This window comes from Poecile atricapillus, chromosome 9 (assembly GCF_030490865.1).
Source record: "Poecile atricapillus isolate bPoeAtr1 chromosome 9, bPoeAtr1.hap1, whole genome shotgun sequence".
NCBI lineage: Eukaryota > Metazoa > Chordata > Aves > Passeriformes > Paridae > Poecile > Poecile atricapillus.
Genome location: NC_081257.1, coordinates 22,818,085 through 22,832,935, shown reverse-complemented (window position 1 = coordinate 22,832,935; position 14,851 = coordinate 22,818,085). Strand labels below are relative to the sequence as shown.

The following is a 14,851-nucleotide window of genomic DNA, read 5'->3' as shown; positions in this document are numbered from 1 at the left end:
ATCCATCTTAAATATCAAAACCAGCCTATGTGAAGCTGCCTTAATTTGATCTTTGCAGAAAGGAAGTGAAGGAACGTGCAGTTACAGAATGTGCCCATCTGGCAGTGCATCCCTGGTGGAAGGAGGTGCTCAGAAAAGCCCTGCACAGCTGCTGGAGCGGAACAAGGATGATGCAAAGAAAGTGAAATGTGCTGGGAAAGGCCAGGCCTTGCTTAATGCTGCCTGGCCCTGGAGTAGTGAAAACATAGATCAGTTAGGAGCTGAAAGAAGCCTCGTGCATCTGTCAGCTGTTCAGCACAAAACCACAGCTCTGCTGTTGTTCAGATGCACTTCTGTATTTCTACTTTCAGTCAGCTGTCAGCATCATCCTGCTTCATGCTGCAGGGGCTGGATTGGCTTCCTGAGCCTGTACTGATGGTGCTGGGGATGTGCTGCTTGTTGTGACTGCAGAGATCTGATGGGAGCAGCCTCGAGGCTGAGGTGATAAAAAGATGGGAGGTTGTGCTCCTCAGAAACTGCTGTCCTGCACCACTTCAACAAAGCTAAATGGGAGTGAAACAGCCAGTCAGTCACAGCTGCTTTGGGCATGCAGCTACACGGGACACACCAAGCAGTAAAGCTACTCTTTCCTTTTATGTCAATAATTAATAGTTACTGTGCTTTGGGGAACAACAAAAAAATACAGCAAGTAATTTAAAAAACAATAATTTAATGGATTTTAAGAAGCTTAATGCCTTTCTTGCAAGGGTCAAGGTTCATGGTGTCATTTTCTTGTGCCACTGACAGTAACTTTACTTGCTGTTACCACATATCCTGTCCATGCAAAAGTGTTAAAGGTATTAATTCTTTCTGAAGGGTACAAACTGAGAGAGCTGCTTTAACATACAGCAAGCTGTCAGAGGAAAACCAGACAAAACCACCAGGTCTGATTTAGTCACTGATTTTGGAACATCTCAAAGCTCCAATAATCCCATGTACTGTCCACCTTGAAAAGGGTTTTGCACAAAATTAATTCTCGGGACCTTGTCTCTTTGCTGCTCCTCACACCTCACGTCCTTCCTTGTTGGAACAGAACGAGTTTGATATAACTCTTTGCTAGAGAAAATAGTGTTTTTTAGGTGTGTTTAAGGCTGAAAGGCTATGGAGAACTCGCAGGTGTGGAGAAGAGGGAGCTGTCCCAAGGTAAGAAGGAAGCACACGTGCGGGAACCACAGTAGCAAGGTTTTCTCAGGCTGTTCTCTTCCTCTGGAGGTTTGTGCTCTCTGCTAGCTCTTGGTGAATTATGGAATCTTCCAGAGTAATCATATGAAAGTTCCTCTCCAGCAGAAATATCAGCAGCTGCAAAAAGTGCCAGTTTGGGCACCATGGAGTCAACTCTGACGGGCACCATGAACAGGTTGGGCTCACAGGAGTGGTTCAGGAACCTGCCCACGTTGCCGATGCGGGTGGGATCCACGAAGGTCTCCATGACGCGCCCGTCGTGCAGGTGCTCCCTCACTGCTATGATGTAGTTTGGCTCCTCTGGAGTCTGGGCCTGGATTCTCCTCTGGGCCTCAGCAAAGCCCAGCACCTCCCCAGCATACTCACACACGAACCTGCCCCTGGGGATGGGCTCCAGCGCGCGCACTCCCCAGCCCTTCCTCGGCGTGCGGAACACCTGCAGCCGCAGCTGCAGCCCCCGCTGCACCAGCCTGTTCTGGCAGCTCTCCCCGCAGCAGCACAGGCTGTTACACTCAAACACGGGCCTGGAGAAGGGCTGCTCCTGCTGCTCGGGCATTCTGAGGCCCAGGCTGCTGTAGTTGTGCCCTCGGCGCAGGCAGGGGCACTGGGGCAGCGCGCAGGAGCTGCTGCGGCACGAGCAGCCGGGGAAGGTGACTTCAGTGGGGTCCAGCTCTCCGTCCGCTCCGGCCACGCTGTCGGGGCTGTACTGCAGACAGAGAACAGCAGTCAGAGCCCTGGCACCAGCACTGACTGAAAACAGGATTTAAAAACAGTCTGTAACTGTAAATGACCGATCCCAGAACTCAAATCATGAACGCTTCGCTTTTCTGTAAACCTCCAACATTTGTCTGAAATGTTTAAAACATTACAAATCAGGTATTCCATAGAGACCAAAAACCAAGTGATAGTCTTGTTAGTGCCTGGATTTCTCAAAATAGTCCCCTGGCCACAAAAAATGCTTACCTTATTAAAAATGCTTATTTTCTTTAGAAAAAAATCAGTTAGATCTACTCTACGATATGTGGTTTTCATTTATAGAGATACCAAAGATATTTATTTATGGATGTATTTATTTGCAAAATTATCAAGTTAAGGTAATTCTCCCCACACTTGAAAATGCACAGTAAATTATTTATAAGGTTAATCTATAGCTCTTCTAAGCCACACAAATTTCAAATACATAATTATATTAAAAATTATGATCCTTTCAATTTATCTCTCCAACTTGTTGCATTCACACTTCCTCCTAATTCTGCTAGAAAATCAGGTTCTCAAAATTACACTGATGCCCCCAGCAGGTGAATGGTTACAGAACCACGGAGTGCTGCAAAACAAAACCTGAGCAAACGCCAGCCACGGGTATATTATCACTCCCTTCTCAGCATTCGGCTTTATTTAGAAGCCTGGAGGATGTGCTATCACTAAATATTACATTTCACAGCAGCTTGTACCTGGCAAGTTCTGGCTGTTGTGAAAGATGACAGTGCATTTGCAAGTTTCTTTTTTTAATAAGCATCAGCTTCTCAGTCACTGGGCTTCACTGAAACCCAAATTTATTGTTCCTCGACCACCACAACCTTTCCCATTTCGGCAAAACACGAGCACATCACGCGATTCAGGGAGATTTGGGTCCACAGGGATCACACCTTATTGTTTTCCCCAATCTGGTTTGTGAAGACTCTCATACCACTGAAGCAAATTCCTAGGCATCCCGGAGTGACAGGACAAGCAGGAACAGATACAAACTAAACGCCAGCAGCAGCTTCAGGTTAGATATTAGGGATAAATCCTTCCCCGTGAGGATGGGGAGGCCCGGGGTGCCCAGAGGAGCAGTGACTGTCGCATCGCTGGGGGTGTCCAAGGCCCGGCTGGCGGGGCCTGCAGAGGAAGGGGATGGCAGTGGAAGGGGATGGCAGTGGAAGGGGATGGCAGAGGAAGGGGATGGCAGTGGAAGGTGTCCCTGTCCCGCTCTGGTCCCCGCTGTCCCCGCCCCGGTACCTGGAAGGGCGGCGGGACCTCCCCGGGCGGCCACAGCTCCACGGCCACGGCCTCGCTGCCGCCGCTCAGCTCCGCCATGCCCGCGCCCCGCCCCCGCGCCAAGCCCCTGCTCCCATTGGCTGCGCGGGGCAGGCGCCGCTCGCTGATTGGGCGGGAGCAATGACTGACAGCGCCGCGAGGGGGCGGGCACTGTGCGGCGCGGCTCCGCCCTCAGAGGGGCGGGCATTGCGAGGGAGCCCCGCCCCGGTTCCGTTCCCGGTCCCGCTCCCGCCCCGGTCCCGTCCCGGTTCTGTTCCCGCTCCCGCTCCGGTTCCGTTCCCGGTCCCGGTTCTGTTCCCGGTCCCGCTCCCGCCCCGGTCCCGTTCCCGCTCCCGCTCCGGTTCCGTTCCCGGTCCCGCTCCCGGCCCAGGGCTGCGGGTGTCCGTGCCGGGGTACGGGCGGTGCGCTGGGATCGGCTCCGGACGGCGCTGCCGCCCGTGCGATGCGTGTGAAGCGCTCGATCAATGATCAACGGTCAATATTAATCGCAAAACACCGACTTGTTTTAATCCCTCACGTGGCTGCCTGTCCTTGCTTGTTTTAAAGGTGTTCGGCTCCGCCTTTGTTTGTTTTTGTTTTTTTTTTTTAACGAGTTAATGTGTGGTGAGCGGATGGGACTCCGAGCCCTGCCGCAGGAGAGGCAGAGCCACACGCTCCTGCCCTGGGGATGGGAAAAGCCGTGGCCATGGCTTTTGGCAGGACATAATCCAGACAAATCGGTGTTCTGGATGATGGGAGACACAAATCCATGGAAACAAGTCGTGGCTTGGGATCACAGACCGGTTTGGGTTGGAAGGGACATTGAACCCCACCCAGTGTCCCCCAGCCATGGCAGGGACACCTCCCACTGTCCCAGTGTCCAGCCCCAATGTCCAGCCTGGCCTTGGGCACTGCCAGGGATCCAGGGACAGCCACAGCTGCTCTGGGTACCTGTGCCAGGGCTCTGCCCTTCACAGCCAAGAATTTATTCCCAATCTCTCATCTAAACCCAGCTCAGGGATGTCCTGCTGGTGCAATGTACCAGTTCTTCTAAAGCATCTCACACCATCCCATTCTGAGGAGGAAACAATGTCTTGGGAAAACAAAGCCGGGCTTGTGCTCCCATGCTGAGGGCTCAATTAGCTTTTGTATTTACCCCGGCTCAGGTGTTTTGGGTTTGGGGTTAAAGAATCTGTTAAATCATTTCACCTGCTTCTCCCTGCATGAACCAGGTGTTTCCATTTAGAACTCAATTAGAGCACACACAAATAAGCTCCCCCTCAGAGCTGGGTGTCAGAAGTTTTTGGAGTGTGCTCTGTGCTCCTCCAGGAAGATGTTACTTGTGGCTTTTTTTCCCTGGGATGGTTACTGCTGTGGCTTTTCTGCTTCCTCCTTCTGCAATGTTTAAGCAGTGGAAAGAGTTGTCACCTCTTGTCTGGGTAAAGGAGCTGAGCAGCAGCAGGAGAGTTGCTGGTGAGTTTGGATAAAGTCTTTATTTATGGGGGATAATGGTGTGAAGATAATGAAACTATTGTTTGTTGGATAATTGAAGGAGTTGTTTATTGCGCTGGAGCTATAAGAGAAGGGGAGGTACAGAGGAGGCACTTCTGGAGGTCAGTGCTTCCCAATATCTGCCCTTTCTAATTTTGGGGAAGACTTCCATCAATTTGAATTAAAACAGTCCTTTGTTACCGATCAGAACGTACACGGTGGAAAGGTTTAAACCAGCCTGTTGTTCTGGCTTTGTCTGCCCACAGCTGCTCGTGTGCCTCCAAACCCTGCCTCCCTGGGGTGGCTGCTCTCACCCTGTGCAGCCTGGGGAAGGTGACAGAGCTTTATGGGCAATGCTGAAATGCTGAGTGATCGTTGATATTCAAATATGCTTCAGTTTAGGGTTTTCTGTTATTACCAAGTCGACCTTTAGCTCCAGATGTTGTAATTCGGCTGCTGATCCATAGTGCCAGATGGAATTCTCTGCTGTTTTGGAGTGAGTGAAGTAATGAGTTATCGTTCTGTTGTAGAAGATCAGATTGCTTTTATGTTTGGGAATCTGTGAAAGGTCATGGAAAATCCAGTGTTGTCCTCTTCCTCATCTCACCCAGGGCTCTGTTGTATTCAGCTGTGGATGGGTTAAAGTGTGAGAGGTCTGAGGTGGGTGAAAAATAGGTGAGAGCTTGTTTTCAATTGTTATGTGAAGTTGTGGAAGAACAGCTCAAAATGGAGCTGGGAGACTCAACTGGAGGTGAACCTTGTGATGCTGATCTGAGGCCCCTGGTGAAGCTGGAAATTGCTCTTGTAGTCTCTGGGATGAGACTGCAAATCCCTTTTGTGACACTGCATGTATTAAGCTGTTCCCCCCTATATAAATAATGCTTCCTGCTCATAAATCATTGTTGTGACTCCTCTCTGTGCTTCTTTGGGTTTCTTAATACTCTTCTGCAAACTGGAATGTGGCAGGTGAGCTGTGAGTCTGTGTTTTCACCCCACTCCCCTGAGTTTTGGTGGCTGTGTTGTACCAAGTGGTGGAGCTCGGGCTGTGAGCTGTGACTGAGCAGCTGCAGTTCAGGGAGGTGAGCTCAGGAACCTCGGTACAATCCTGGTCCAGAGGAAACTAGAGACAAAACCTGCCTGTCTTTGTGGTAGGCAAGAGGCCCAGGAGTCAAAGAAGCCCTTTCTAACCTTGGTGTGAAGCTAAACCATTCCAGGTGACAAACACGGGAATTCCGTGTGTTTCTGGTGTCACCATCAGTGCTTTTGGGGATCTGGTGCAACTCTTTCTCCAGCTGGGAGTGTTGCTGCTTCTCCATCAGCTCAGCTGTGCCTCCCTTGTGCTGATTTTGGCCCCAAAGGGTTCTGGTTTCAGGGCTCTCCCAGGGAGAGTGATGAGGAGCCTTTTGCTAAAGGAGCCTGTTTGAAAAGCTCCTTTTGGCTTCCTAGTTTCCCATGGAACCAGTTCTGAAAGAATAAGGTGATCCCTTTTAAGTGTTTTATTTTACTTTGCGCCTGGTTTCTCTCTGACTTTGTTCTGAATAGCCTATTCAGATGCTTTTCAGCTACTGGAAGTTGCTATTTTACATTAAAAGGCAGCATATTTCCTCTGTGATATACTGGAGATGCCTCCTGAAGGGTTTCTTAAATCGTGGCATTGAGCACAGACATTCCAAAATGACTTTAGTCTGTGTTCCCTGGCTGAGAGTTTGAACTGCCTTATCTATGTCTGCTTTAGGCTTGTCTCATTCCTCCTGTAGTTAATCTTAGACACTTTGTAAAATTCCCTTATTTAAAGACTTATTTGTGCTGCTCTTCTTTTCACATCAGCTCTGACTTTTTCTTTGATTTGACCTTCATTTATGGATCATCATCTCCATCGGGTTGGTGGGCAGGTACTCTGGATCCTTCTGCCAGTCTCTTTTGTGTCTATTAGAATATTGATTTGCAGAGAGTGAAGTATAAAAAGTCAATATCCCATTAAGTGGAGTGAAGTGCCAACGTTCTAAGGCTGGACAAGTTCAGGTTGGTGTCTGCACACTGAGGTGTGGGCTTGGCTGGGCAGGTGAGATAAAAACATGTCATGGCAGGGTTTTGTTCAGGTGTGTTCATGGCAAACAGCCACATCCTAAAAAGGATCCTGAAAGTGCTTATAATGCAAGAAGGTGCTTGGATTTATTAGCACACTTTGTTTTTTACTAGTGAAACAATAGAATATAAGTGTTGTGCAAAGCATTTAGGCCAGAGGTACAGACAGGAGCAATCTGATGTGATAGAGTGGTGCCTGAAGTGTTCAGAGAATTGTGGAGACACCAGGTATGAAGGTTTTATTGGTTTTTGTTAGTATGAGATGCCTCAGCAGCCTGCCACTGAAAATGGGCAACTCAAACACATTTTGTCTCCCACTTTTGAACCATTCTCAGAGCAGCCCACAGTTATTTTATCATGTGCTCCTTGCTTCAGAGCCAGCCACGAACACCTGACTGACTACAGGTGCAATTCCTCTCTGATTAAAATGCAATTAACACATTAACACCTGTGGCTAATTGCTGGGCTGGGAAGCTGTGGTTTGGCCGTTTACAGCTCAATCCATTTGTGCTTTTCCAGGCTTTTTTTTTTTGGAAATGCAGGGAAGCACAAGTTGAAGACCAGTTTATTTAAGCGTGCCTTAGCTGCACAGAGAGGGCTGACCTTGGAAAATGCTGTGTTTGAATAAAGCAGTTTATCAAAATATCTCCAAGTGCTTTTGCAGAGAGAGATGAACTTTGTTTCCTTTCTTGTACAGATAAGAAAACTGACACAGGGACACATGAAAGAAGTTTAAGCAGTGGTTGAGCTCTTGGTTATCACAGGGCTCTGCATTTTCATCCCATGTGCTGCTCTTGCAGCATCGATTGGGTAACAGGAACCATAAATCTCTTTGCCAATACACAGCACTCACAAAGTCTTGACTTTGAGATGAGTAACAAAGTTTTATAACTCAATGATTCGTCACATCCTTGGATGTATGCAAAATAAAGCAGAGCAATGAGAACCATTCAGCTCTCACCGTGCAAATGGACTCCTCATGAATAGTAAGGTTTTTTTATGAAAATAGTCCTGATGTATTTCAGGTAATTAAATTCACTCCTATTTTGGCCTGGCAGCAGCAGGTGAGCCACTTCCAAAGACTAGATGGACTGCTCATCTCTGATGTTTTGCAGGGAATCTTTCCTGAGTGTATTTTTCTATTTTTGTTAATAGAGAAAGCCACAGAACACCCTTCCAGCTAAAGACTTCTGTGTAACAGTATTTCTTCAAAAGAAACTCATTTCCAAGTGAGACACAGAAGTGCCTCCCAGACTGGGCAAATTCCTTCCCTTTGAAGTGCACATCAAATTCCTCCTGTGCTCCCCATCTGCCTTGTATGAACAAACTTCATTTGACATTGGTGACCTCTGGCATTTCCCTCTGGGTGAGGGAGATGTATTTGCTCACCATTTGAGTTTTTTATGGACTACACATGTAATGGGCAGTTCCAGGGGATTGCAGGAGTGTTTAAATGGATGTATCAGTGATACAGCAGGCTCAGCAAACTTCTGCTGCCAATTCTGCTGGGTGGTTTCACTTAATGTGCTGCTGCTTGCCAGAGGCAGAACAGCCGGAGTGAATGGAAGTGGGAGAGGATCCCCCGTGGATCTGCTGTCCTGCCTGCCCCCAGAATGTGTTGGGCAGGGGCTCTGGGTCGTGGCTGGTGTGCTGTGGTGGTTTGTGCGTTTTTACAAGGCTGTGCTCTGTGTCTGCAGCCCCCCAGGCACTGCCTGTGGCAGCCAGAGTGCTGCCCTGGCCCATGGAGGCTTTCCTTGGCACACAGGAGGCCGTGCCCAGGTCCTGCTGGGGCTGATGGAGGTGATGCTGCAGCCCCTGGTGGAGCTGGCAGTGGTGCCCTGGGTTAGTGTTCAGGAACACATCATCACTAATGATCATATGAAGGTGCTTTATTAAGAGCTCTGGGTGTCAGGGGTACACAAACCCAAATCTGACCCCTCTTGGTTTTGAGCTGAACATGTTTTATACTCTATCCTTATAACTTATATATTAATCAATAAACTTACACTGTTCTATTGTATACACTGATTTTATCCAAGCATGGATTTCTCATGATCCCCCCCAAACCCCTAACATAGTTTTTCATGATTCTTTAAACAATAATTATATCTAATCACATCTATCAAATGTATCATTTATCATATATTGATTACACAGGTGCAGTTTCACCTGATCTTAGCAAGCACAAGGTCTAACATTTCCCAGAGCCTACTTTTCCCAGGGCTTGCCAAGCCCAACTTTCTTTCTAAATCCCCAAATTTTCTATGGTTTTGAAACCTTTTACTATCAATGTCAGCAGCTGCCTGTGCCCAGGGGTGCCAGGGTGGGAGTGCTGCTTCTCTCAGAGCTGTTCATGTTATTGGTTCATGTTTATTTCAGGGTTTCCTTGGCCTTCACTCGGTGCATTCCTTGCAGGTTGTGCTGCAGCTGGCAGGAGAGGTTCACAGCTCGGTTTTGTTTTGTTCAGGGTACTCCCCAGAGCCCACCTTGTTTTCCTTTGAGACATGACTCTGGAGCTGTGCTAGAGATATTTGGGTCACAGGAAAGGCCAGGTGTGCACCCAGGGGTCCCTCTGTGCATCAGTGGCCCTTGGGGTGTGGATATACACATTTCATTTTCAGCATTTTCACCTCACTTTCCCCCAAAGGACTGTGCTGATTGAAGTTGGCTTCTCAGAGAATCTAGATGCTTCCTTTTCCCCCCAGCTCTCATCTCTACACCTCATAAAACAGGGGGTGATGAAAATTTATGATTTAAGCTTCCATTTAAAAATAAAACATTTAGTTTCCTGCTCTTGATTTCTCAGCACTAGTGTGGTGTGGTGCCTGTAAATTCTCTGGTTGGAGTGGTTCTTTGTGGAGGTTTGCTGTGAGCGTTTCATGTTGCTGCTGCGTGTGTCTCAAGAAGTACTGGGATGCAAGTCACCTGAAAATGCACAGGAGCAAAGGCTGATGGAAAATTGTAGTGCTTTGTGAATAAACAGAAGGTTGAGTCAGGAATAATCACTTTTACCTCGAGCAAATGTTGGGCCAGGTGTGATGGATCATGGAAAAAGTCTGATTCTTATCCCATGTACCATCATGGTCTGAGCCTTTCCTTTATTATTTAAATGATTTAACAGTAATAAAAGTAGGTTAAAGTTTTGTTTTCCCCCCACAAGCAACATTTGCTTAGAATATTACCAGTTTTTCACAGTGATTCTGTACTGTTCATGCTTTCAGAAAGATTTTGTGTTGTGTTTTTTTTCCATTTGCATTGTTGAAAAAGATCTTTTGAGAGTAGAAATGTCCCTTATCTTGTCTGGCTGATCCATAACTGTACTTTAGTTTAAATTAAATCCATAATTTTTTTCTTGTTGGTAGGACAACAGAAAACATAAAGGTGAAATTAGAATAGGAATATGGATTAATGTTAACTGTGTGTGCTGTGGTTAAATAAATCACTTAATGATTACAGAATAATAATTCAGTGTGGCCTGCAGTCAGACAGGATGCTTTTAAAGGGGGAGGAGCAGTATAAAGAATGAATTATGTGTGTTTAATGTAGTATTTCACTGTGATAGTAAATCAATTCCCCTCATCAAATTACCCAAACAAATTTATGAGCCTCTGTGTGTATGCAGGGCAATTAATAAACCATCCTGCATAAGACTGAGAGATGTAGTTTTGTGCTGTAACCTTTAAATACAATTTATCTCAAAGGCAAATTGCTTAAATGCTAAATGTTCCTTCTCAAAGAAAATTTAGGAAGGAAAAAACCAAGAAATATAAAAGTTAGCTTATGTAGAATTTCAGTTTCTTCAAAATTAATTACCCTTCACAGCTATTAATTTTGATGTGATCCCTCAATTTTTATCTTCATGTTCTATGCAACCCTGGTTTTGTGTGGCATTAAACTGACAGAGAATAGGTTTAGATTGGATATTGGGAAGGAATTCTTGCTGGTGAGGCCCTGGCACAGAATTCCCAGAGCAGGTGGGACTGCCCCTGGATCCCAAGGCCAGGCTGGACATTGGGGCTGGAGCACCTGGGGCAGGGGGAGGTGTCCCTGGGGACAGAGGGAGGTGTCCCTGGGGACAGAGGGAGGTGTCCCTGGGGACAGAGGGAGGTGTCCCTGGGGACAGAGGGAGGTGTCCCTGGGGACAGAGGGAGGTGTCCCTGGGGACAGAGGGAGGTGTCCCTGGGACAGGGGGAGGTGTCCCTGGGACAGGGGGAGGTGTCCCTGGGGCAGAGGGAGGTGTCCCTGGGGACAGAGGGAGGTGTCCCTGCCATGGCAGGGTGGGATGGGATGGGATGGAACCGTTCTGGGATTCTGTGCAAACCTCTGAGCCTTGGGAGGTGCCTGGGAGCCAGGAGAAATGGGCTCTGTGTCCCTCCAGGCATGAGCAAGGCTCATTCAGTGCCAGCACTCACAGCAGCTGCTCCTGAAGATACAAACCAAAGCTAAAACCACCCGTGGGAGGGTCCCAGGGGGATTTCTGGGCGGTCTCCAGGTGGGAAATGAACTTTTTTAGGAACATATCCCTGAGCTCATTAGTCCTGCTCAGGCTCTGACCTCCACCAGCGTGTCCTTTGCATCCAGCCCCCATCACAAAGTGCTGAGCAGGCAGAGATGGAGTGAAGGCTGTTCCTGTGTGGAAAACATCTGGAGCTCTGATTTTAGTGCAGCATTAGCTGAGTTTAATGAGTGTTGCATGGCAAGGTGTTCAGTTCCTGTCCCTGTTACCAGAGTGACAATAGTGACAGGACTCCTGTAATACAGATCAGCAAAGCCATCCTTTGTGCCAGCTCTTACTGCTGACTCTGGTGTAATTTAATGTGTCCAAGGGGGTGATGAACGCTGAGGGAGGCAGAGCTGCCTGATTCTGCTGCTGTGGACCAGTCAGCTCTGACCACCTTACATGGAACATGCACAAAGTGGAAAGCACTCTTCTTTCAAAGGATTGTTGGTGACCTTTAAATTAGGGCTGGGAGTCTCATCATAAACTGCCAGGGCAGGAGACATGACTTGCTCCCCTTTCCCTTGGAACTGAAAGGTTATTTTCACAGAAATTACCACTTTTTACAGAAAGGTCAAATCCATATAGCTGCATCTTGAGGAGGTAGTCAGTGGCCTTGTTTATCTCCCAGTGTTTGCCACTTCATAATTCTGGGTGGTTTTTTACAGCTCTTGCTCTTGTCATTCCTTTATAACATTGCCAGGAGCCCCATTTGATGGGCTCGATGTTGAACTGCTGCAAATTGTTTCTGTTCACTCAGTTGGAATAATGGTAAATGGCCCTGGTGCTGGGCTTGGTGCTCTGTAGGAATTGTTGTTTAACTCCTTTCCAGCTGCTGTCTCCCTAAAATCCTCTGGAGCCTCTGGCTTAGGGCTCTTAACTCTGTTGGGCCTGCCAAGACTTTGTGTTTGTGTGTTTTAGTGCATGACTTGCACACAATTATTGAAATTGTGAATAAAATTTATGAGAGTCCACCAGGTGTCATGGGATTTCTCTAGGACTAAATCCTCAAATTGTTTTAGGGACTTTCTCTTAGAGTAGATTTGACAGCTCTGAGCTGGATAAAGACTCTTTTCCAAAGGTTTGACAAAGGTTTTTGGAAAATAAAGAAACCAAACTCCCTGCTATTTAGCCTTTATTATTTGTCACTTTATATATCTGAAAGAACCAAGAACTTTGAGCCATATATTTTCCCATTAGTCTGATGGATAATTTGATACTCTTTTAATCAAGTGGGTAAGATCTTGAATTCAGAATATTGGTTATGTGCTGCTTATATAAGCTGGCTGTGAAAATTAGTCTTTTGTACATAACTTTAGAAAAAAAAAGGAGTGGGCTAGACCATATTTAAATCTTCAGTTGTTTGTTTTTTAAAGTGTGTCTAACATTAAATATTGAGAGTCAGGAAAGTAGAGTGGATATAGATTCCTCGGCTAGACTTTGTCTGTTTTTGTTTGGCTTGTAAGAGAAACCTGTCTGTTTATAGCTCCTGCTGTTAATGTTAATTTCTTGGTGTGTAGTTGGATTGGTATCCAAACATCTGCCAAGAGATGGCGGTGCAATGCTGCTCCTTGTGCTGTCAGAGCCTGGGGAAGGGGAAAATCTGGGAAAATCTGAGCCTCCTTCCCGAGGCTTTTGGTGGCCTCTCCTAGAACAGAGCAGCGTTTATCACTTCATACAAGCTGTGGGTTGAGAGAATAAGTGGAATTAAAACCATTGTCTGCTTTGCTCTTCCAGCTCTGGGAAGTTTCACTTCTGTCCTGCATTTTTTTAATGTGGGATGCATTTTTTTTTTGGCTGGGATGGAGTTAATTTTGGTTTTAGGAGCTGGTTCTGTGCTGTTCTTCACTCAAGAGAAATCCCAAGGCAGCTCTGAGGCCAGCATCATTTCCATCCCCTGACAGCAGTGGTGTGTAACACTGATTTCTGTTGCAGGGAATGTTGAAAAGGAGAATTCTTACTCCCAAAATGCATCCCCTGGTATTCCTGCTAGGTGCAGTGAGGATGGAGGCGAGGCAAGGCTGGTAGGGCCAGGTAATCCCTCTCATTTGTCAGAGTTGGGAGGATTCTGGTGTGAAAACCCTTCTGATCTGTTGTACAGCCCCACGTTCCAGGCACAGAACATGGAGCTGTTAATGCTGGAAAAGTTCCTTTTTGCCTGCTGCATACCAAAGTGTTCCTTGGAGAAGGTGGGTGTGAGATCAGAGGGATCCAGCTGCACAGAGCTGTGTTTCCCTGTTCATCTGGGCTGGCCTGCAGGAGCTTTTCTTCTCTCCTGGAGCTGTGCCTGGCTCTGGCAGGGCTTGGGTGAAGGCTCCAAGAGTTTGTCAGTGCTGGTGCCTCCCTGTGGGAACTCACAGGGCTCAAATCAGAGATTTTTAGGCTTCAGGCATTAGCTTGAGCCTGTGGGAAACTGAGTCACACAAGGTTCTCACTCTGGCCTGGGGAATCATAAGGAGGAATCCAAACAGTCCTTAGAGAAGGAAAACAACCTGTGCAGGTGTTGTTTGTTCCTTGTTGTTTAGAAGTGATGGAGGGGTGTTGTTCCAACTGTCCAGTGCTGGTGATGTGTTGGTTTCATGACCAGTGAGAGTTTCACCTCTCAGACCTGTCTGTAAAAGATCTGGAAGAATAAAACTGTCTCTTGTGTAACCAGGGCTGGAGAGTCTGAGTTGTCACTTCACCATTCCCAGTACAATGTGACACCTCTGGGTGTGGGTCAGTGCCAGGCTGGGGCTGCAGCTGCTGGATGATGTTGCTGCTTGAGCTCTGTGGAGAGAAATCCCTCAGGAATGAGAATCCCTGCCCTGAGCCTCCCTCTCCCCGTGTCCTGTGGGTCCAGCTGGGCTGTGCTGGTGTGCTGTCACTGCTGTCACTGCTGCCACCGACTGGGAAAGGCTGAAATGTGTTCTTGGAGAATGTCCCTCTTTGAGCACGTGTCTGTAGGGACAGGCCTTCAGTTGGTGCCATTGCTTGCTAAAATCTGAGGCTGCTTCCATGGCACTGGCACTGGACCGTGTTCCCTCCATTCACATGGGCTGTTTATCATTGCACTTCATCAGGGCAGTTTTGTAATATTAAACCTAAATTTCCTATGCCTCAATACAACCCAGTACTGTTTACTAATGTCTCACTTACTATAATAAATACCTTATATATTTATTCCAATTTTATAGCTTTTTATCATTTAATTTCAGAGTGAATGTGGCGTTTCTTACCTGTGCACATCTTGTCTGTTTTTCCATTTGCTCTCAAATTGAATTGGTTCAGAAGTTTTAATACATAGTCCAGCTGTTTCCTTTATCACTTGAGGAAAAGGAAGGAAAAACCCTGTGTACCAAGGTGAACAAAATTTATAACCATTTGAAAACTGAACCTAAAGTGTTGTGTCCTCCCTGGTGTCTGTTCCAAAGGCACGACTGGAATCATGCTCTCTGTCTCAGTGGGTTTGTCTCTGCTCAGCTCCAGTGCAGATGGCTGGCAGGAGACCAAACGCTGCTCCTTGGCCAGCAGGACATGAAAGTGGGAAGCTGAACTGTG

At 47.1% G+C, this 14,851-nt stretch overlaps 1 protein-coding gene across 1 annotated transcript; it reads right to left on the bottom strand.

The window, feature by feature from the left end:
* Positions 1-257: 257 nt before the first annotated feature.
* Positions 258-3,358, bottom strand: LOC131582087 (histone-lysine N-methyltransferase SETMAR). The gene is made up of 2 exons (XM_058844917.1): positions 3,220-3,358; positions 258-1,927 (listed from the first exon to the last, which is right to left on the bottom strand). Exons 1-2 carry the CDS (start codon positions 3,295-3,297, stop codon positions 1,139-1,141), a joined length of 867 nt encoding a protein of 288 aa, XP_058700900.1. The 5' UTR covers positions 3,298-3,358; the 3' UTR covers positions 258-1,138.
* Positions 3,359-14,851: the final 11,493 nt, after the last annotated feature.